This window comes from Lepisma saccharinum, chromosome 16 (genome assembly GCF_977018435.1).
Source record: "Lepisma saccharinum chromosome 16, izLepSacc3.1, whole genome shotgun sequence".
In the NCBI taxonomy this organism is placed as follows: Eukaryota; Metazoa; Arthropoda; class Insecta; order Zygentoma; family Lepismatidae; genus Lepisma; species Lepisma saccharinum.
In genome coordinates this window covers 8,400,409-8,425,240 of record NC_139244.1, presented here as the reverse complement: position 1 = coordinate 8,425,240, position 24,832 = coordinate 8,400,409, and the positions used below count along the sequence as shown (strand labels likewise).

The 24,832-nt window shown below is 39.2% G+C and overlaps 1 protein-coding gene across 1 annotated transcript in view; it reads right to left on the bottom strand.

Annotated features, from left to right (window-relative positions):
* LOC145999877 (uncharacterized) overlaps window positions 1–21,285 on the bottom strand; it is a 58,931-nt gene extending 37,646 nt beyond the window's left edge. Inside the window, exon 1 of the mRNA XM_083137147.1 lies at window positions 21,218–21,285. Within this exon, the coding sequence (XP_082993273.1) occupies window positions 21,218–21,275 (58 nt within the window). The 5' untranslated portion in view covers window positions 21,276–21,285. The remainder of the gene's footprint in view (window positions 1–21,217) is intronic.
* Window positions 21,286–24,832: the final 3,547 nt, after the last annotated feature.

Sequence of the window (24,832 nt, the reverse complement as noted above, 5' to 3'; positions counted from 1 at the left end):
TCATCATTATATTGACAACTAAATTTTTCATCCCTTTCTATTCCTCTTTCTTCTTCTTTTATTTTCTCATCTTCCTCTTGTTTGACCTCTTTAAGTTCCTGAGTGTTTTCTTCTCGTAACTTTATAGCTACTTCTTTTATCTTGCTGTCATGCTCGTCATTGAAGCTTTCCTCTCTCAACTTCCAACTTCTATCTTCTATCAGGACCTTCGCTTCTTCTATCTTGTCTTCGTTTTCTTCTATTCTGGAAACATCTACTTCTTTCTTGCTTTCATTTTCTTCTGTTCTTGAAACAGCTACTTCTATCTTATCTTCGTTTTCTGCTATTCTGGAAACATCTACTTCTGTCTTGCTGTCATTTTCTTCTGTTCTTGAAACAGCTATTTCTGTGTGAGAATCGCTTTCCCAAATTTTACTTTCCGTACTTTCATTTCTTCGTTCATTTTCTTCTCTCAAGATCCTTCTGTGCCTAATTATATTCAACTCCTCGCACGTTTTATTGTACTTTTCCATCATCATCAATAACTTCTGGCACATTTCCATCACGGTCATTTCTTCTATTTTCTCTTGTTTTTCCTTCACTGTAGCTTCCCCATTCTCCTTTCCATCTTTATCCTTTTCCTCCATTTTCAATTATTCTTTCTCTCTTCGCTGTCTGGTTCCTAATTCTCTAGCCCCAAAAGTTGGTCGCCATTTATTTATGCTACCTTCATTTGGTGCAAAGGTTCATAAACCTTAATCTTAAAACTCAGCTAGCTTATCTACAGGGTAGGGTTCTTTGTAGACAACGAAACCAGACAGGATGCCTTCCAATGGAGACGTTTAAACGAATATATTATTTAAACACAGGATACATGGAGTAAGAATTTTACATGATAAGCTACATTCTTCTATAATTTTCTCGTTATAGTCAATTTTCATCTCAATATTCTTTTTATTATTTATTTTCTTTATTTGGATATTCTTCTATATGTACTTCCTTCGTAGTGGGCAGATCTGGATCGGGACTTCCTTCTCAATGGGCAGTCTGGATCGGGACTTCCTTCTCAAAGGACAGTCTGGATCTGGACTTCCTTCTCAATGGACAGATCTGGACTTCCTTCTTAATGGACAGTCTGGATCGGGACTTCCTTCTTAATGGATGGTCTGGATCTGGACTTCCTTCTCAAGGGACAGATCTGGATCTGGACTTCCTTCTGGACTTCTTTCTTGATATGTAGGATCTGGACTTCCCTCTGGATTTCAATTTATTTCGGTTTTGACTATTTAACGAATTCCTTTATTCTTTTCCAACTTTTTCCTCTAAGCTTTGGGAATAATACTAATATCCTCCCTTGGGTCTGCGATCGGAACGCGCTCGCCACTGATGTAAACAAAATTTCCCCTATAGGAATGGTAAATCAACCAAACAGATGCAATATCTGTTCAAAGACACAAACTTGTATTAGTGCTTTGACTTCCTTAATTTTCATATTAACTTACATGTGATCATTGATTTGATTTATAAGATATATATATATATTAATTTACTTCTTTCATATTTATTTTTGTCTTCTTATAATATATTCTATTGTTTTTCATCTTTCCAATTTGCTTTGTTCTTATTTAAACAATTATTCACATATATTATGCCAATTCTTAACCTTGCACGCCTGGTGCTGCCATCTCTATTCGTCTTTGGCAAACTATTCACCTTACTTGGTCCTATTGGGTACGTAACAAGTGTTTTCCGGAAACTGGGAAGGTCAACTGTTAATGGAAATGAACTCTTGGAGTTACGATGTAACGCCGCAACACTCTGTATGAAAGGACATTGGGGGTATCAACAGCCCAACAGGTAATGTCCTAGAATCGGACAATCTTTGGATGTCCAATCATAAAGTCCATACGAACAATGAGAACACAATACCGTGTCGCTAGCGTGAATAGTAAAATCCTGCAGTAACTAATTCTTCCGAAGTCTGACATAATCCTATAGGCCACTTTCTGTATGTTCTATATCTCGAATTCACTGATAGGTAATTGATAGCAAGCATATGGTTCGGTGCGAGTCCAGCAATCGTGGTAAGTAAACACCTTCATATGTCACAAAAGGAAAAATAATCGGATACTGTAGGTGATGGCGTCCCTGGTATCGGCGATGAAGGTACATCCAGAATATCCTCAGGATCGTCGGGGAACAACGATCGGCGAACACCAAAACCCTCGGAAGGAAGCACGGGGAAACATGGATATCCTTCTAATTTACACTGGATTTCGCCTTTTCTTCCGGAAGTTAAAAATGCCTTCTCTCCTGCGACACCAGCGCCAGTAATCCTCACTCCACAACGGACGATCACAGCCAGAACACCACAAGGAATTTCTGTTCGCCAACAAGGAAAGCCACTCTTTCACTCTCCTTCAAAACTTCGTTGATCTTGTCCTCCTCCTTCCTGTGACGTAGTTCGCACATACACCTGTGACTTGGAAATCCTGTTCTCTCGTCCGCTCTTCATTTTCTCTCTTCTATCTCCTCCAACGTCTCGAAGTGATAATGAATTATTTTTCCTAATTCGTTGAACAGGTAACATCCACACCAGGGAGATTCACGTATCGCTACATACATAAACGGGAAATAATTCAGCAGCCGAAACAGGGTCGATCGATCGTTGTCCAGGTTGCCGCAAGATCGAACAAGTTTCCCAGAACTCCTCGTAGCAGCTCTCGTAGAAATTCACGCCATTAACAGACAGTCTTGTACCGCACACATCCATCCTCGCATGATCCTATTATCTTGTATCCCTTCTATTCATACCTTATTTTTTCCTACGTCACGTTTTCCGTTAAACATATTTCAAACTGTCACAATTCCTAGAAGACTAAGCCCAAAACATGCTCAGACATGTTCCCTTTCAGACAATTTAACCTCTACCCCTTTCAAACATACGAACACTGACCGTGAATTTCATAACATTTCCGTTATATTCTTGAACCGTAATTTTCTTTTCAATTAACGACCGACAAAACTCGCACGGTTTCCAGGAACTACTATTCTTATCAAAAAATAAATGGAAAAAAGAAAAACATTTTCCGCATTCCCCATTCCCAGAAACCACTCTTATCACAACCAATTCCCAGAATTTCAAACACACTCATCAACGTCAGCTCCTCAAACCGGAAACGCATATCACAATTTCAAGAAAACCAACCGTCACCACTAAAATCTATTTCTAATCTGTGACTAAAACCGTCACCCACATTTCCTCCCACACAATTCCAAGAATTCATTCACACAAATTCACCTTTGCCGCCTGAATTTAGGCAACACACATGACTCAAAACCTGGTACGTATACGAGGGTGTTACTACTATTATTCCAAACCGCATATATCTCCACGGACGCCGCAATCTTGCAAGATCTTGTGCAGACGGAACGAGTCAACTTTTCATTGGCTTGCTCCGGCTACAAGATGGCTGTAAAGACGTGACGTCAACTTCCACCCACCGAACGCTAAACGTGCAAAATCTTCAAGCCGACGAAGTTGCCTGGCCCGCCGAACAGGGCTGTTGTATCAGGCCCGTAACCATGAATTCTTTGTAAGGGGGGGGGGGGCGAAGTCAATCCTAGAGGGTGCAATTTCTTAATATATTGTATCGCATTGGCAGATATAGCAGGGTACACAGAGGCACTTGCCCCCTCCCCCAAAAGAGATAAGTAACAGAAAAGGGATGATATCTTGAAACTGCAACAACGAACAATAAAACTTCGAGCAACATCAAATAGCAATATTTCGATAATGATATTTCCAGATTGCCAAAGAATCAGTGGCGTGCCCAAGGAGGGGACTGGTGGGGGTTATACCCCCCTTTTGTTCCAATATTTTAAAACAAAGAACGTCAAAGGTAGGAAAATATGGCAAAATGAGGACTGACTACTAAAAAATTTAGACATGACCCCTCCCTTTCGAAATCCTGGGCATGCCACTGCAAAGAATATAAAGTTTAACATAAATAAGCTAATAGGGACTGTATCTACTTGATATTTACAGGTCGATAATGTTAATAGATTATTAATATGTACTAACAGCTTTGGGCCTCTCTGCAAAACTGATTAAGGGAGTCCTTTATAATTCATGCTTCATAATGATTCCCTCTAGTTTCCAGTATGCAAGATTTTTACTCACAAAGGAATCTAACGTGAATCCAACAACACCATTAGGTTGTGTTATGCAAGAAAAATCGATTTAATTAAATAATAATGGTTACATATTATCTACACTTTGATGAATTGTGTAAAAATGTGTAATAATTTTTTTTTGTACTTACTAAAACATTAAAACATGGGTCCCTTAGTCCACCACGGACTCTATTTCCTTGAAAGAGGAGACTCTTGCATTACTACAGACAATGTTTGCCTACTGGTTACGTTAGCCATTTTGCAAAATATTGTGTGAATTGTATTATATTATACAGTGTGGCCAGAAAGTTCCTTTACACCCGAACTAAATGCGTGTAACAATGTAAGATTGTAAGAAATTTAAAATGTTTACCTCCTATCCTGATCATTGATATAGCAACAGTGCTCCTCACGTGAATTGCCACGTGCCTGCCGCATAACTGCCACGTGACTGCTCGCGGAGGGAGAATAAAGTCTGTGCGTTGACCAGTTCATTGTCGCGCCTTCCCGTGATTGGTGAACAACAATGGCAGATACCAGTGACTTTACTTTGGAGGAGCGCTTAGTGACAATTGTATGGGTCCATGAACGGAAGCACAACAACGAAAATATGTCGCAGGTGATGGATAGGTTTCGTGAACGGTTTGGTAAGGAGCCACCAAGTCATCAGACTTTGATCACGTGGGAGAAGAAAGCTTTTCGCCTGGGAAGTGTTTTGGATGCCCCTCGTTATGGTCGTCCATCAACCCGAGAGGAAACGTGTGCAGACGTTAGTGTGTCAGTGATGAGTTCATCCTGCAAGTCGACCAGAAAGCGTTCTGCAGAACTTGGAAATGCAAGGAGCACAATGCAGCTCCACACGCTGCACGCATTACTGCCAATGGCCATCAATGGGCGTATCAAGCTGTGCAGGGATCATGGAGGTGCACATACGGATGTTTTGGACAACTAACTGTAAATATTATTTATGTAGGGATGAAATTAGTAGAGTTGTAAAGGGACTTTCTGGCCACCCTGTAGTTGAAATACATGTTTTGGCACCTGACAAACAAATAGGAATCCCTTGATTGATCAATGACTTGTCATCATTAATATTTCATATTAAGTTTCATAGAAAGAAATTGTTTTAACAGGGCGCAAATAACTTCACGGGGCGCTATGGCATTCTCTTTAACTTTTTTTTTTTTTACTACAGATCGTTTGGAATCCAGGGCCGACTCCCGCCACCCCATAGCTATGGCTCTAAAGTTGGACCATAACAGCAGCAGATCTTGCGAGCGAAGCGAGCAAGAAAATTTTACGAAATGTATTTTTATTTGTATAAAATTTGAAATGGAGGGGGGCAATTGCCCCTCTGTGCCCCTTGCAAGTGTCCTTGGCCGTCTGGAAGAAAAATACAAGGAAGGCGTAAAAATTAATTCCATCATGAGTATCCAATTGCCCTGCTATTCTTAGATGCTCCAAGTCTTTTTTTTTACTTCAATGTTTGCTTCCCCTAGAATGGACTTCCGTCCAAGGTTGGGGAGGAGGGGACAATGCCCCCTGCCCCCATGTGGTTGCGGCACTGTTTATGAGTGTCTCTTCGTCAATTTCACGCCATCACTCATTCTTGCGTTTAGCTAGAAGTGGCAGAAAAGCAACGATAAGGAACAAAAATCAAATATCCACTCCCTCTCTCTACCACATGAATCACTATTACCAAAAGGTAGACTTGGGAAACAAAAATTTAAGCAGTTCCAAGCAGGCACGTATCCAGGAATTCCTTTCGGGGGGGGGGGGGGGCTCAACACCATTTTTTCAAGAACCTCACAATTGTATGTTCAAGACCAGTGGTGGCAATTGGCTTCCAAAACGGGCGGGGGGGGGGGGGTGCGGAGGGCGTTGCAAGCAAAGTTTACTTTCTCTTGGTAGACAAGGCTTAACATTAAGAGGCCATAATGTTGAGACAAGAAAATAAAAAATGGGGAGCAACTATCCCTTAAATCGTCGCCACTGTAAGGCTGTCATTTTAATCAGAACGTGAAATCGGAACATTTTTTACCACTCGACTCCTCTGTTTCTATGCGTTAACATTGTGTGCCGGAACCATCTCAGTATGTGTGTTTGTTCATTTCTTCTCATCAGGCATAAAAACGTCTATGGTGTCTTTGAGTGTTTTTACGTAGCTGTTACACATGCACGGGATGGACAATCCACTCGACAATGTGAGATTCAAACTGTGGGCTGCGAGGTGGACGCAGACAGCTCTCGAATATTTCTCTCTGATTCGAGCCTGAACACCACTAAAGTGGGGATCATTTCACTGGAACCCGACAATAACGAAACTCGAAATAAAATACATACACGAATTGTACTCGTTTTGTACCGAAATGTACCACAACAATTTCGTTTTGTACCAAGTTCCTTATACCAGATATCGTATACCAAAATACCGGGTTCCAGTGAAACGATAAAACCCCGACAATCGAATTTCGACGTTTTTATGATGTCATCGAATTGTACTCGTTTTGTACCGAAATGTACCACAAAAATTTCGTTTTGTACCAAAATCCTTATACCAGATATCGTATACCAAAATACCGGGTTCCAGTGAATGGTATTTTCGAAATCCGAAAAATGAGGTTCTGATACTGCCACCGAATAGTACTCGTTTTGTACCGAAATGTACCACAAAAATTTCGTTTTGTACCAAGTTCCTTATACCAGATATCGTATACCAAAATACCGGGTTCCAGTGAAACGATAAAACCCCGACAATCGAATTTCGACGTTTTTATGATGTCATTGAATTGTCATCGTTTTGTACCGAAATGTACCACAAAAATTTAGTTTTGTACCAAGTTCCTTATACCAGATATAGTATACCAAAATACCGGGTTCCAGTGAAACGATAAAACCCCGACAATCGAATTTCGACGTTTTTATGATGTCATCGAATTGTACTCGTTTTGTACCGAAATGTACCACAAAAATTTCGTTTTGTACCAAGTTCCTTATACCAGATATCGTATACCAAAATACCGGGGTCCAGTGAAATGGTATTTTCGAAATTCGAAAATAGAAATTCTGATACTGCCACCGAATAGTACTCGTTTTGTACCGAAATGTACCACAAAAATTTCGTTTTCTACAAAATCCTTGTACCAGATATCGTATCCCAAAATACCGGGTTCCAGTGAAACGATAAAACCCCGACAATCGAATTTCGACGTTTTTATGATGTCATCGAATTGTACTCGTTTTGTACCGAAATGTACCACAAAAATTTCGTATTGCACCAAGTTCCTTATACCAGATATCGTATACCAAAATACCGGGTTCCAGTGAAACGATAAAACCCCGACAATCGAATTTCGACGTTTTTATGATGTCATCGAATTGCACTCGTTTTGTACCGAAATGTACCACAAAAATTTCGTTTTGTACCAAGTTCCTTATACCAGATATCGTATACCAAAATACCGGGGTCCAGTGAAATGGTATTTTCGAAATTCGAAAATTGAGGTTCTGATACTGCCACCGAATAGTACTCGTTTTGTACCGAAATGTACCAAAAAAATTTCGTTTTGTACCAAAATCCTTATACCAGATATCGTATACCAAAATACCGGGTTCCAGTGAAACGATAAAACCCCGACAATCAATTTCGACGTTATTATGATGCCATCGAATTGCACTCGTTTTGTACCGAAATGTACCACAAAAATTTCGTTTTGTACCAAGTTCCTTATACCAGATATCGTATACCAAAATACCGGGTTCCAGTGAAATGGTATTTTCGAAATTCGAAAATTGAAATTCTGATACTGCCACCGAATAGTACTCGTTTTGTACCGAAATGTACCACAAAAATTTCGTTTTGTACCAAAATCCTTATACCAGATATCGTATACCAAAATACCGGGTTACAGTGAAATGGTATTTTCGAAATTCGAAAATTGAGGTTCTGATACTGCCACCGAATAGTACTCGTTTTGTACCGAAATGTGCCACAAAAATTTCGTTTTGTACCAAGTTCCTTATACCAGATATCGTATACCAAAATACCGGGTTCCAGTGAAATGGTATTTTCGAAATCCGAAAAATGAGGTTCTGATACTGCCACCGAATAGTACTCGTTTTGTACCGAAATGTACCACAAAAATTTCGTTTTGTACCAAAATCCTTATACCAGATATCGTATTCCAAAATACCGGGTTCCAGTGAAACGATAAAACCCCGACAATCGAATTTCGACGTTTTTATGATGTCATCGAATTGTACTCGTTTTGTACCGAAATGTACCACAAAAATTTCGTTTTGTACCAAAATCCTTATACCAGATAACGTATACCAAAATACCGGGTTCCAGTGAAATGGTATTTTCGAAATCCGAAAAATGAGGTTCTGATACTGCCACCGAATAGTACTCGTTTTGTACCGAAATGTACCACAAAAATTTCGTTTTGTAATATCAAAATACCGGTTCCTGTGATACGATTAAACCCCGACCATCGAATTTGAACGATATTATGATGTCATCGAATTGTACTCGTTTTGTACCGAAATGTACCACAAAAATTTCGTTTTGTACCAAAATCCTTATACCAGATATCGTATACCAAAATACCGGGTTCCAGTGAAACGATAAAACCCCGACAATCGAATTTCGACGTTTTTATGATGTCATCGAATTGTACTTGTTTTGTACCGAAATGTACCACAAAAATTTCGTTTTGTACCAAAATCCTTATACCAGATATCGTATACCAAAATACCGGGTTCCAGTGAAATGGTATTTTCGAAATCCGAAAAATGAGGTTCTGATACTGCCACCGAATAGTACTTGTTTTGTAACGAAATGTACCACAAAAATTTCGTTTTGTACCAAGTTCCTTGTACCAGATATCGTATATCAAAATACCGGGTTCCAGTGAAACGATAAAACCCCGACAATCGAATTTCGACGTTTTTATGATGTCATTGAATTGTACTCGTTTTGTACCGAAATGTACCAAAAAATTTCGTTTTGTACCAAAATCTTTATACCAGATATCGTATACGAAAATACCGGGTTCCACTGAAATGTTATTTTCGAAATTCGAAAATTGAGGTTCTGATACTGCCATCAAATGGTACTGTTTTTTTTTAACGAAATGTACCTCAAAATTTCGTTTTGTACCAAAATCCTTATACCAGATATCGTATATCAAAATACCGGTTCCTGTGATACGATTAAACCCCGACCATCGAATTTGAACGATATTATGATGTCATCGAATTGTACTCGTTTTGTACCGAAATGTACCACAAAAATTTCGTTTTGTACCAAAATCCTTATACCAGATATCGTATATCAAAATACCGGGTTCCCCTGAAATTGTATTTTCGAAATTCGAAAATTGAGGTTCTGATACATTCGAAGTTCTACAACAAATTAAACTCTTCCTTTAACCTTAACGTTACATTTTTTAGAATCTATTCAGTCAGTTAATGCTTTTCAGCTACTACTTGCACGGCAGAAGGCGACACGTGTGAACAGAACACCTTCACACGGCTGGAACTGAAATGGAAGCATTCTTGCACGTCAGTGCCGTTTATGGCGTCTACTGCGTCCCATGTGCCTGAAACAACCGATTACGAACAATAGATATTTCTAAATGAGGCTTCACGCAGAATGACATTAAGTCCATACGTATGACCGGAAGGAAACAGATGGAAGATGGAAGAAATACGAGTATATTGCTACAAGACGAACTCTTTCCTTCGATTGGAAGAAAATGAACAAATATTATTCCCAGAATGGAAAACCACTTCTCGTTGTCTGCCTATTCAGTTTCCCACGAATTTTTCCTAACTTCTACTACACACGTTCAACTCTTTTTCAACAATCACATATTTGTGAAATCGATGGTTTATTTTCCATACAGCTATTTGGTTTTGGTTTGAGTTGGTGTTTTAAGTCCACTTTATGCACAGTAAGGCTAATCGGGACTGGACCTACAGTTTAAAAGTGGGATCCGAACCACTTGTGCCTCCACCGGGTATCGAACCCGGGACCCCTTGATTACAAGGCAATGACGCTACCACTGCGCCATGGGGGAGGCCCATTACAGCTATTTGCCCTTTAACAGTTAAATTACGTGTGAATAACAGACATTCGTACATATTCGTCTTAGCCTATTTCTTCCCTTTCGCTCGGAATCGTTGGTGACGTATGTTAACCCCCAGAGCCATGGAGCTACGCCATGGGAGTGCGAAGGGGTGCTCGCAAATCCCTTGATTTTCTTCCGCACCCCCTTCAGTACCCCTTTTTCGTAACCAATTTTTAGCTTAAAATACTGTGAAGTCTTTACAGAAAAGTTTGGAATAACAAAATATATAAATAGGTTCTAGAAAACAAACATGTGTTGCCGCCCACGTAGCGGAGTGGTTAGCACATCAGCTTCGACGGCATGGGTCCCGGGATCGAATCCCGGCCTGGGCATGGATGTTTTTAAGTATCCAATTAAGAGTGTTTGAAAATAAAACCCTTAGAACAATATTTGGACCTAAAAGGAACGAGGAGACAAGTGAGTGGAGAAGGTTACATAATTTAGAACTGAATAATATACATTCATGTTCAGATGTTATTAGAATAATTAAATGAAGAAGATTTAGGTGGGCAGACCATGTGGCACGAGTGGGAGAGGAAAGAAAAGTTTCCTGTTGAGAAACCTGAGTGTAAGAGACCTGTAAGAAATCGGTAAGGATGGGAAAGATTGATGTTGCCCAGGATAGGGACAGATTGAAGGCTTGTGTTGCTGTCGCCATAAACTTTCGGGTTTAAGAATGCTAGAGAGTGACTGAGTGACTTAAGCTCAGAACATTTCAGCCTTCAACATCGGATGAGTTAAGATCTTGAAAGCAAAAAAAAAAAAACGCCTGGTGTTGACATGTTATATAAAAGCAGTAAATCTGAAACCAGAACAGTTCCAATTATTGAATACGATCAACAAAATATTTAAAATATCGAACTGGATTCATTGGTTCTAGGCTGACTACAACTATATGGAGACGATAAGAGAGCCATCATATTGGGAGGTTCCACGTTGAATTTGATTTTGAATTTAATTTGAATTTAAAATGTTGGGTGCGTCAGCACTAAGGCTATTTTTCATCCGTCACATTATACGGGGTCCAGCCCCTTATCGTTACACAGAACAACTCTAACGTTGCATACCTAAAATCATAAAATATTAAAATCTTCTGACTTTCGTTAAAAGCTGAGGCTGTAAAGGAGCACTCAGCACAAATAAGGACAAAACACAGGACAACACAAACAAAATTATACTGGCTATGGGGCCAGTCGCCAGAGCCTCGTTAGTCTAGTCCAGGGTGTACTACGTAGAAATGAGGTTGACTATTGGGTGCACTACGTGGAAGGAGCACCCCTTACACCCCAGCTCCACGTTGAAGTGACCATGTTAAAATGAATGGTGGTGTTCTTTCTTGCTGGAAGAAGCTAGATATAAACTCTGGAGCAAACCAAAATACTTCTGACTTGGTACTACTACAAGGGTTTTATTTCGTAAAGCTTGACTTGTGAGAAACTACAGCAAGTACTCATGAGACTTCAACCTGTGCACTCTACAAACTGCATAAGGATGTATACCTTGTCAATTGTAACGCAGAAGCTGACTCAAGATAGTGCAAGTAAGGATTAAAAGAGCCCAAAACACTCATTGTAACAACTTAAATGAGACAGAACCTCACACTCTTCACCTTCATGAAATAAACCAATCTTTATACCTCAAATCTCTGTGCAATCCCCAGTTCGTTTTTCACGCTCAAGACCATTATAACCAAGCACGAGGTACTCTATTCTGTCCCTGGAATCTATGGAGCAAGCGAACGAACGAAGGTAAGTCTCTGCGCAAGTAGTAACTCGAGAGGGTTCGACCAATGAAAACTTGCGAAAAACGGAATTGCGTGGAGGGGGGAAATGGACTGCATTTATCAGCTGTTTGCATCAGCGTGTACTGCTTTGCTCCGTCTTTTCGCTTCGATTTCTCCCCTTCTCTGCCGTTATGCGTGGCCTTGCTCCAGAGATTCCCAGGATAGAGTATAGGGGATTGGTGTTGAATGGGAAATCTTGTCCGTACTACTACATTATCCAAAAGTAGGATTTAAATTGAAGACCGATGTAATGAGAAATTCATATCAAAATATTTTGTAAAACAAATTTCAGTATTTTCGTATCATCAATGACAAATAATAGAGTGTTTTTCTTTCAAATAATAAAACAATTTAATGCTAGATAAATATCAATAACTCCAACTTTCAGAAATCATATTCGATTGTTCATAAATTGTATTTCCTTTCAAAATATTATTTAGGAAAATTTATAAAGATAAAAAATCGTATGTTAAGTGTTCAGTTCGTCTAAAGTCTTCTACATAATAAACATCTCGTAACCTTACAAGATATAAAATACTATTGTTTAGTTCGAGAATTATTAAGACTTTCAGCTTGCCGTTATTCACATAAAGTATTATAAATAGTAGTGAGTTTTTCTACAAAACTACAATTTTTATTTTTCGAAAATACATTTATGATATATTATTAAAGTTTGCACAGTTTGGAATATTTGTGAAAAGAACAAAACAACGGAAGTTGATATGTGCCACCGTTCCAGAGATAGCTCTATCAAATCAAAAATATCCAATATGGCGGACTCTTTTCAAGATGATGGCCGTCAGAATGCAGATGGCGATTGGCTACTCGACTGAACATATATTAAGTATATGTACGTAAGTGGTACGTACAACAATTAATTCTACTAATTTTTTTTCTTGTTAATAAGAAGTCAATGATTCCGGACTTAACCGCCGGACTGTGGTACTATCCTCCATTCGGAGGATACTCTTCATACTCTTCATTAAAATGTATATCGTTTTAAAGCTTATAAAATAGGGTACAACTTTTATTCGAAACCTTTTATTGTTATTTACTTTGTTCAAAAGTTATAAGGCAAAATCTTTGAAAAGTACTACAAGATTATTTTTAAATTACGGCAAAACCACAGACGGTATCGAAAAACTAAACAGATTATCTTTTGTATCCCATCTAATGAGGATTAAGATTAAAATATATTACCTGCCTACGAGCCAGTGGCGAAGCGTCATAAGAGGCCCGGAGGCCGACCTACCCTAATATATTTGGCTATTTGGCTATTACGGATTATTTTATTACTTACAATTCCATTAAACGACGCCTTAAGAAAACTAAAATTCTAGGCCTTACGATAATTTCCACAAATTTCCATCCCTGCCAGGGGCTCTACCGTCGCATGTCGAGCCACTTCTCAGAGGGCATCAGCTGGTCCCATAACATTCTATGTGATTCATGCGGGAAATCATAATTTTAGGGGCGCGTTCGTTCGAAATGGACACATTGAGTCCGGCCTCACGCAGTGATGTCAACCCAAGCATAATTGTGCTAAACGTAGTACAATTTGAACTTTGTTGGTAACTAGCACCCAGGGTTTGGCATAATGGTAAAATATAGCATTATCTACAAACATGCTTTCCTGGGAGACAGATAAATTGAATTCAGATGAATATAATTTAAAAATAAAAAAAATTAATAAAATAAGAAATTGCAGATCTTATTTGTTTTAAACAAAACGTAGCATGCCGATCCAGCCACATCTGTTCACCATCTTCTTTTCATCTTTTCTTTATCATTCCTTACTTAGTTCAGGAGGAACATTTTATTGAAGGAAATTGGTAGAAAATTGGGGTCACAGATAAAACAAGCAGCCTAATTCCTTAGTCGTCGAATTTTCTCAAACTTTTTCAAGCGTTATTTTGAACCAATTATATTGGTTAAACCATTGTATTTAATTTAATGGGGGGGGGGGGGAAATTACCAATATTTTAAACTAATCAACAACGTATGTTCACATCACAACTCCCCCAAAATAGATGCATAAAATGAACTTAAGACCTAAGTCGTCCGAGCACAATTTAGTTACATTTAGCAAAATTTAAGAGCTTAATCAGCACACTTTTGCTGATTGGGAGGTTGGCAATGCTGGACACTCGGTACAACTGGGCTTCACACCTATTTCTTGTCCAGCGCGGGGTGTCCAACGAGGGGGGGAAAGGGAAGGTGAGGGTAGAAAGGGAAAGACAACTTATTCCGAGGGCAAAAAAATGTTTCTATCACAGTGTTCTGCGTTTTCGTTAGTTCCTCGATTTACTCCTGTTGCGTTGTGGTTGTTGTTTTATTGTTTATTGGACTTCGCTTTTTGTGCCACTTTTGGTTAATTTGCGAAGATGGGGATGAGTGATGATATAATGAAATTGATGAATGGACATACACAAACATCTATGCCCAGATCTGGATTCCAACCCAGGACCATGGCGTCGTAGCGCGATGTTCTAACCACTCCGCCAGGGGGTTTTCATTGTTGTGAGCGTTAAGTGAGCAAGGGCAATAATGACTTGTATTACTCTGGAATGCTACAAAAACAAGCATAAAAGCCTATTACCGAGCATAGGAAGAAAGATGGGGCGTCGGAACAATGAGGACTGCCACTCGAATTACATCTAAACCACCAAAAAATCAAGAAATCAACAAAACGAAATTCAATTGTGGTAAATTTCGATACAAAATGAGTACAATTCGATGACATCATAAAAACGTCGAAATTTGATTGTCGGGGTTTTATCGTTTCACTTGAACCCGGTATTTTGGTATGCGATATCTGGTATAAGGATTTTGGTACGAAACGAAATTTTTGTGGTACGTTTCAGAACATAACGAATACAATTCGATGGCAATATCAGAACCTAGATTTTCGAATTTCGAAAATACCATTTCACTGGAACCCGGTATTTTGGTATACGATATCTGGTATAAGGATTTTGGTACAAAACGAAATTTTTGTGGTACATTTCGGTACAAAATGAGTACAATTCGATGACATCATAAAAACGTCGAAATTCGATTGTCGGGGTTTTATCGTTTCACTGGAACCCGGTATTTTGGTATACGATATCTGGTATAAGGATTTTGGTACAAAACGAAATTTTTGTGGTACATTTCGGTACAAAACGAGTACTATTCGGTGGCCGTATCAGAACCTCAATTTTCGAATTTCGAAAATACCATTTCACTGGACCTCGGTATTTTGGTATACGATATCTGGTATAAGGAACTTGGTACAAAACGAAATTTTTGTGGTACATTTCGGTACAAAACGAGTACTATTCGGTGGCAGTATCAGAACCTCAATTTTCGAATTTCGAATATACCATTTCACTGTAACCCGGTATTTTGGTATACGATATCTCGTATAAGGATTTTGGTACAAAACGAAATTTTTGTTGTACATTTCGGTACAAAACGAGTACTATTCGGTGGCAGTATCAGAATTTCAATTTTCGAATTTCGAAAATACTATTTCACTGGAACCCGGTATTTTGGTATACGATATCTGGTATAAGGAACTTGGTACAAAACGAAATTTTTGTGGTACATTTCGGTACAAAACGAGTGCAATTCGATGACATCATAAAAACGTCGAAATTCGATTGTCGGGGTTTTATCGTTTCACTGGAACCCGGTATTTTGGTATACGATATCTGGTACAAGGATTTTGGTACAAAACGAAATTTTTGTGGTACATTTCGGTACAAAACGAGTACAATTCGATGACATCATAAAAACGTTGAAATTCGATTGTCGGGGTTTTATCGTTTCACTGGAACCCGGTATTTTGGTATACGATATCTGGTACAAGGATTTTGGTACAAAACGAAATTTTTGTGGTACATTTCGGTACAAAACGAGTACAATTCGATGACATAATAAAAACGTCGAATTCGATTGTCGGGGTTTTATCGTTTCACTGGAACCCGGTATTTTGGTATACGATATCTGGTATAAGGAACTTGGTACAAAACGAAATTTTTGTGGTACATTTCGGTACAAAACGAGTACTATTCGGTGCCAGTATCAGAATTTCAATTTTCGAATTTCGAAAATACCATTTCACTGGAATCCGGTATTTTGGTATACGATATCTGGTATAAGGAACTTGGTACAAAACGAAATTTTTGTGGTACATTTCGGTACAAAACGAGTACTATTCGTTGGCAGTATCATAACCTCAATTTTCGAATTTCGAAAATACCATTTCACTGGAACCCGGTATTTTGGTATACGATATCTGGTACAAGGATTTTGGTACAAAACGAAATTTTTGTGGTACATTTCGGTACAAAACGAGTACAATTCGATGACATCATAAAGACGTCGAAATTCGATTGTCGGGGTTTTATCGTTTCACTGGTACCCGGTATTTTGGTATACGATATGTGGTATAAGGAACTTGGTACAAAACGAAATTTTTGTGGTACATTTCGGTACAAAACGAGTACAATTCGATGACATCATAAAAACGTCGAAATTCGATTGTCGGGGTTTTATCGTTTCACTGGAACCCGGTAGTTTGGTATACGATATCTGGTATAAGGATTTTGGTACAAAACGAAATTTTTGTGGTACATTTCGGTACAAAACGAGTACTATTCGGTGGCAGTATCAGAACCTCAATTTTCGAATTTTGGAAATACCATTTCACTGGAACCCGGTATTTTGGTATACGATAGATATCTGGTATAAGGAACTTGGTACAAAACGAAATTTTTGTGGTACATTTCGGTACAAAACGAGTACTATTCGTTGGCAGTATCAGAACCTCATTTTTCGGATTTCGAAAATACCATTTCACTGGAACCCGGTATTTTGGTATACGATATCTGGTATAAGGATTTTGGTACAAAACGAAATTTTTGTGGTACATTTCGGTACAAAACGAGTACAATTCGATGACATCATAAAAACGTCGAAATTCGGTTGTCGGGGTTTTATCGTTTCACTGGAACCCGGTATTTTGGTATACGATATCTGGTATAAGGAACTTGGTACAAAACGAAATTGTTGTGGTACATTTCGGTACAAAACGAGTACAATTCGTGTATGTATTTTATTTCGAGTTTCGTTACTGTCGGGTTCCATTGAAATGATCCCACTAAAGTGTCTTGTCCTCCCATGTTTGCAGCTCTTATAAAAGCCGAAACACACCAAATTGTTCAGATTCAGGCCTTAGCACTCACAAGTGTTCAAAAATGCCTGTCACAGCTTCTGCTGTCTTGTCGTATATCGGCACGAAACAAAGGAAGTCTTCTCGAATACAGGTGGATCACGAAACAATTAATGCACAGTGAAAATCCTTCCGTTCCCAACACATCTAATGTTTCGTCTCCCAGTATGATCAAATGCTTATTAATTTATCTCCAGCGACGTGCCCAAGGGAGGGTTGGTGAGGTCATAACCCCATTTGACCCAGTATTCCTTTTTATATAAATAAAAAAAAAAAAATAAATAAAAAAAAAAAAAAAAAAAAAAAAAAAAAGAGGAACGTCAAAGATAGGAAAAAAATGGCAAAATCAGGACTGACCACCAAAAATAGTATGCGTAACCCCTCTCCCTTCCGAAAATCCTGGGCACGCCTCTCTTTATCTCGGACACATTTTTTAAAATGAACTCACCAGAAGTTTTTATCATCGTATTGGAGATTGAAGTAAGATGCGTTCTTCCTACAGGTTTGAATATGATCCTTTAGGGTGCTGTCGTCTGCCTGTCTTCACACCTAACGTTAACAAGGCCCTATTTTTCCATTCTTGTGACTTGGATTTTCAAGACTTAGGAAGGTTTCAGACCGAAGGGACACGCGATGCATGTCGATTGGAATGCGCCAATCATCAGCAACGTTTCACACCGTAGCGACACAAAAGGCCGCACAAACCTAATCTTCAGGTGACACGGCGTGAAATCTCCCATATTAGGACCCAGTCATTGTCACATCGAAGTAGTAGCTCTTGTTGACCACAGAAAAAAAATATTTTCAACCGGTGGGAATGCTCCTCAGTTTTCTTCTCTCTCCTATATTTTCTGTGCTTGTTCATTATACAGGCAACATCTTACGATTTAATATACACAGGACATGTACTATGTAGACATTTTAACGAAAAATCGGTTGAAGTCAAGGATGGCTAGGTGGCTCAGTTGGTAGAGCCCTGATTCAGGTTCTGGTAGAGCCTGCAATTTCCGCTTAAAATGTCTACATATGCAACATCTTCTTGCTTTCTCTTCTCGACATTCATAAAATTTTCGGCTGTCTCTTTATGGTAGTTAAGTGTTTGAATGTGTTTCGAACCCAGTAGGCTTAAACAAAGTATTTTTTTATACGATGAAATTCTCGGACTGCGTATACGAAATTTAGTTCTGGATAAACTAAATCATCACTCAAAACTTTGATTTTCAGTTTATCTATGCAGCTTATTTCTGTTTTAATAAACCAATCCAATATCCGGTACTGCTGAAATATTCACTTTAGAGAGAGAGAGAGGGAGGGAGGGAGAGAGAGAGAGAGAGAGAGAACGAGAGAGAGAGACCTTGATCTGTTCGGCCCTCCAACCGAACTAGCACTACACTGAGGCCCCGGAAGTTCTGCTGTCGTCAATGTCTTCATTTTCGAATCACTATATCTTATAAAGCAACCAGAGGACGCTGACTGATCACTAATAGACTGTATGAATTGTCACACTTACCTCTGAAATCTCATTAACCAATTCTTTGTACAGATCAACCGAAAAATTGAATCCGCGTATTTATATCCTCATTATATTCTAGAACGTTCCGCAGATAAAACGATTCGTTAATATCGCCAGTAGTTGACTCATTCTCTCATTCAAGAACGTACCCTCTCCCACCTTCCAGAGATTAGAAATTAAAACTAATCGCCCTACGTTAGGCGCTACCTTTGTTGTGCAGCTTCCAAATGCTGACAAGTTTCTACATAGTGCTCAAGTGCGCTGCGACAACACCGAAAGCGCAAGAGAAGTGTACGTGCAATATTACCAACAACAGGGTTATAGAACATTCTCCGTCTTGCCTCGATAATTGTCTATCTCCTTAAATCATCGTCACATTATTCAAAAAGCCAAAAACCTAATTTTATCTAGTGTAAAATAAAAAAAAATCCTTGGGGGGGGGGGCTCGAGCCACCTCAACCCTACCTTGGATACGTGTTATTAACAATAACAGGATTATAGAACATTCTCCGTCTTGTCTCGATAATTATTTCTCTCCTTAAATTATTGTCACATTATTTTATTTCACATCACAAGAAACCAAAAACCTCATTTTATCTAGTGTAAACCTAAAACTTTCGGGGGGGGGGGCTCGAGCCCCCTAAGCCCCCCCTCTGGATACGTGCCTGGTTCCAAGTTCATAGCAACACATCCAAACACATTAGGCACCTTTAATACAAGACTACTCAAAATGTCACAACTGTTCTAGATACTGAAAATTGCGAAATCATTTTCCGAAGTCTGAATCTGGAAGAGAATTCCCCCTCCCCCAATCATGATACGACATTATACGGAATCCCATACACCCTAATAAATCACAAAATCAATAAGTGTCTTTGTTATGTTGCTAGAGTAACACATGATATAATTGTAAAGATCATTGAGAGAATTTCAGGTAGGAACGTGTTCTGTATTTTTCACAGGGGGGGCAAAGCAGGCTCTCGGGGGGGGGGCGGTTGCCGCTCCCTCTGCCCCCTCTAGCTACGGGCCTGTGTTGTATTTCATTATTTTCATAATTCCATTGCTTCCATAGAGTTAACGGTAAAATATGCGACGTAGTACAGTGACCTATCATCGAGAAACTTTCCATTCCCGTTAACTTGAAAGCCAGGGGTCCCGGGTTCGAATCCAGGCCTGGGCATGGATATTTGTGAGTGTTTATTCATCAATTTCATCATATCATCACTCATCCGCATCTTCGCAAATTAGCCAAAAGTGGCACAAAAAGCGAAGTAAAATGAAGCAAATCAAATCAAAATCACAAACCGTTAACTTGAAAAAGACTGAATCGCGGAAAATATTTGCTGTAAATATATACGGAGGAAAATTGTCATTTGGGTGTGGCCATCTCTCCTTTTGGTCAAGGCATATAAAGCTCGCAAAAATCTAATTGCAGTTCCTATAACAGACAAGAAGTGACAAGCATGGACGTCCGCAGGGAGGGGCAAGGAAGGTATTTTTTCCAGGAGGGCAAACAAGGCACATTTTCCCAAAAAATAGTGTTGTTCCCTAAAAAAACATTGCTTAAATTTGAATTTATGGTGTTCATGCTATAATTAACACATATTATTGTGGCTAAAATGAAATTATATGTGTGAAATACATAATTTTTGGTTGACTTTCATTTTCCAGGGGAGAAGCCACGGCCCTCCCTTCCGGACGCCCATGGTGACAAGTAGAAATATTGATTGATTGATTTTTTTTATTTTACTTCGCCTTTCTGATACTTTTGGTTAATCGCGAATATGAGGATGAGTGATGAAACTGATGAATGGACACTCACAAAGAACTAACCACTCCGCCACGGAGGCCGGCAATAGTAGAAATATGTTGGTAATATAGCCTCTTTTTTCTTTTAAAATACTACAAAAATCACAAACAACAACGGGACCACAAACAACAATTCGGACACTATCCCTCCACAGATATAAGATCTCACGCATAGTCTCTATAGACCATTCATACACATTGCACACCAACCCCGCTTTACGTCAACGTGCAATCCGGGACGGCCCAGTCTCCAGAGATCAAGGTGGAAACCTAATGGTGCCACACGAAGCCTTGATCGTGGTCTTGACGTGGTCATCTGACAAAGTGGAGCCTGGGCCACTCATAATCTTACCTGGCAATGTTTTGTATATAGAGCTCCTTGTGACCGACAGACGCGGTGGAGCCTAGGCCACCAAGAAATCCTCCTAGGCAACCATTTATGTGATCTAATAGACTACACGCTACCCTGAAGACGGAGGCAGATTCAGCCTCCGAAACGTAGGTAAATCTCTAAAAAATAACTAGTTAAAAATCCAAAAACTAGAATGAATAAATTAACAACTTGTGTTTCTGTTTACTCACTCAGCCTATAAGTATAAACGTACCTGTGAATCCACAAAGTATTAACAGGATTGAAGAGACACGCCTTTGTTCCCCCATCATTCACTGGCTCTGTCCGAAAGATAATTGAAGTATGGTTTTGACGGAAGTGATGTCACCTAATAGTACAGTTCGAAATGGTTCGAAAGCGCCAAGAATAGAAGCCCCAAGGACGCAGCTCTCGGCACAGATGCTTGGTGAGTAGGTCACGTGATATCCACACTCGTTGCTCATTTGTTTTGAATCGCTGAGATAGAAAGCCAGCAACGCGGGTTAAATATGCGTTATGGGTCAGCAAGTTGTTGGTTACAGTTCTTCTAATGTGTGGAAATGTATGTGTACGAACATTTTAAAATGCTATGTGATTTCCATGGTTATAAACAAGTGTTTAAAACGCGAGGAAAACAACGTGTCCTCAGTTCTATCTACTGATCGTATTTGGCGCTGCAGTCGAAGTACAATTCGATAGACTTTCACTTCCAGTCCACGACTTCAAGACCGAACTCCAAGACCATACTCTGAGGATGCTCGCTTCAAGTACGGTCTTGCACCTTTCGGACACGGCCTGTATCGACTGTGTTTATCTTCACCTGTCACCCGCATCAGTGAATTTACTTCCTCTTACAACGCACATTCTTATCTAAGTTCAACAATCAATAAAAGTGCAACACTGCAAATGTGATAATTTTAATATAATCCTCAATTCGCGATTAAAATTATCCGATATTCCATCTGGTGAGATTTTCAGGAACCACTCCAAGTAGGACACTTCGCTGCACTTGGCTGTGTTGAAACCGTTCAAAGCATGGGGAACATACTGTTAAGTTATTTTCCTCTAAATCGTTTTGTGGTTCAGGACAAGTGAAAAGCTTACATGTATTTCCACCCCGTGGAATCATGAAAATGAAATTTGTAAATAAATCAGGGAAAACAGAACTGATTGGCATAACTGAATTGCGGCAAGGAAATTACGAAGAACGCACGAGTCTGTTCACTTTATTTTCCGAAATATGATTTTATTACGATGAAAGAAAGTTTTATAAATTGTTCTTCATGAATGTAACATTTTTATTAGAAAACAATGTAGTATGTATATAATTTGGAACAGGTGCAAGTCGATTAAGTGCGAGGATGAAAATAGTTTGAGAATTAATTAATGTCTGTAATCATAATAATAAGTCAGAAAAAGGAAATTGACATGCTAATGTTGCTGTTTCATTTAGTAAGTCAATTTTCAGTGAAGAAGACTGAAGATAACCTCAATGAAATTGTTGTTGTTATTATTATTATCCTGTGTTGTTATTAAATCAGTTCGCGCTACGACGCCAGGGGTCCCGAGTTCGAATCCTGGCCTGGGCATGGATGTTTGTGAGTGTCCATTCATCAATTTCATCACTCATCCCCATCTTCGCAAATTAGCCAAAAGTGGCACAAAAAGCGAAGTAAAATAAAGCAAGTCAATCAATAAATCAATTATTAAACCAGCCTGCCTCTTTGGGGAAAGAACTGCAACGGCATGTTTACATTTTTCTCCTGCCCAAGCTTTGCAATACAGGTGAATTGCTTTATTTTCAAATCATTTCTGAGAACCGCAGTTACAACCGAAGTGCAGATGAAACAGTGTTGCTTTGAAGAACCAGTGCGTGCGTATACATTAGTTTCGTCTGAGTTTTCCATGTTATTTTTGCCTGTCATAATTAAATGCTTCGCTCTCAGCACAGCTTCACCTTCGTTATAGTTCCTATAATTCACATCGCATTCGCAATATTTAAAAATTACTCGTATTTTATACGTCTCTTCCATACCAGCAATGACAACACGCTGCTATTACGTACTGCTACTGAATGTAAACAAAGATTTATCCTACATAGAGCGGCCATATTGGAAGCGACACTAGCGCTCAGGTTGTAATTTTAATCGCGAATTCCAGTGTGCTGAAATATCTACCTGGTTTGGTTGGTTAATTGATTTGGTTTATTTTACTTGTTGTCTAATCGAGATGATGAGGATGAGTGATGAAATTGATGAAGGAACATGCACATTATAGACTAGGATTCGAACTTCGAACCCAGGACCCTTAGCGTCGCAGCACGCTGTTCTAACTACTCCGCCATGCATGGGCGGAGTTTGAGCTTTTGCCTGGGGAGGGGGGGCAGACTCTGGGAGAAGCATATGATGTACCTGAGGGTTATTGAATATCCCCTAGTTTTTAAGGGGTCCGGAGGCCTTCCCCCGGATTTTTTTAAAAAAAACAACAACTTAAAAACACTGAGTTTTAGGCCTTTTAGATTTGAAAATGTTAAACTTCCTCGCTTGAGTAAACAAATATTAATTAGTATATTGGTTGTCAGTTTTATAAGAAGCAAAACAGTACGATTATTGTATTTTGCATTTCATTTTTTTTATTGATACAATACTTGCATTACTTTTAAAAAGTTACGGAACAGTAGTAAGCTTGAGAAATTTTAGAAAAATTAAATTGAAAAGTTTTTTTGATGCCTTAGCAGTAACTGTAGACTCAACACAAAGTGATTTTACGTTTTTCCTTCTTCAAACTGTTCACATCAATCAAATCGTCTAAGACCCGCAATTGCGGTGCAATTACCGCACATGCCATCATGCCAAAAGTCAAGATTTGCTGTATGGCTTCATAACAAAAATGTAGTAATTGAACTTAATCATGTGTTATTTTTTTTAGTCTTCTTTAATTTGGGGGGCCAGGACACCCCTGCCCCCTCCAGAACTCCGCCACGGACGGGGGTAAATCTCTACTCGAAGCGAGAATAGATTTTGGCGCCTCCTCCTGCTTGACCCAATATTTCTTTGTACCCATTTTAATCCATTTTTTGTATTCAAGTGCAAACAAAACATCCATAATAAAAAGTTAATAATTTTATTTCCAGTGCGTGCTATAGTGCACTAATGTTCTTTTGGCATCGATTGATTGACTTGGTTTATTATTACTTCGCTTTACTGCCGCTTTTGGCTAATCGCGAAGATGGGGATGAGTGATGATATGATGAAATTATTGAAGGGATACTCTCGAAGAACAGCAATGCGCAGACCAGAATTCGAACCCGCGACCCCTGGCGTCATAGCGCGCTGGGCCAATCACATCGTCACAGTGGTCGGCTCTTTTCGCATCGAAAATATACATAAAAAATACTTATATCATGTCCAAACGAAGTGTAATTAATGTCCAGATAGGTCCATTCCGAGTCCAGAATACACCCTTTCCGTATCCACAACATATTTGAATCAAATAAAATATATAAATACAGATGACATCCGGTTTACGTTGCAACAGAGCCCCAAAAACATATTTAGAAATAATCCACAGAATATTCACGAAACATTCTTCCTGGATACCCTATGGCTGGATGATTATGGGCATATTTCTAAGTTATTTCTCTAGATTTCCGATGGCGTAGTTGTAACGCTATCGCCTTTTCACCTAAGTGTACAGGGCTTGACCCTTCAGTGGAGGCACATTTACGATGGTTCACATCCCACCCAGTGGCTGCGATTAGGGGGGACAGTTTTCGCCACTTTTGCCCCCGCACTATGCTAAATCATATCTACGAAGGGAAATGTACTAGCTTTGCCCCCCAGTTTTGTCA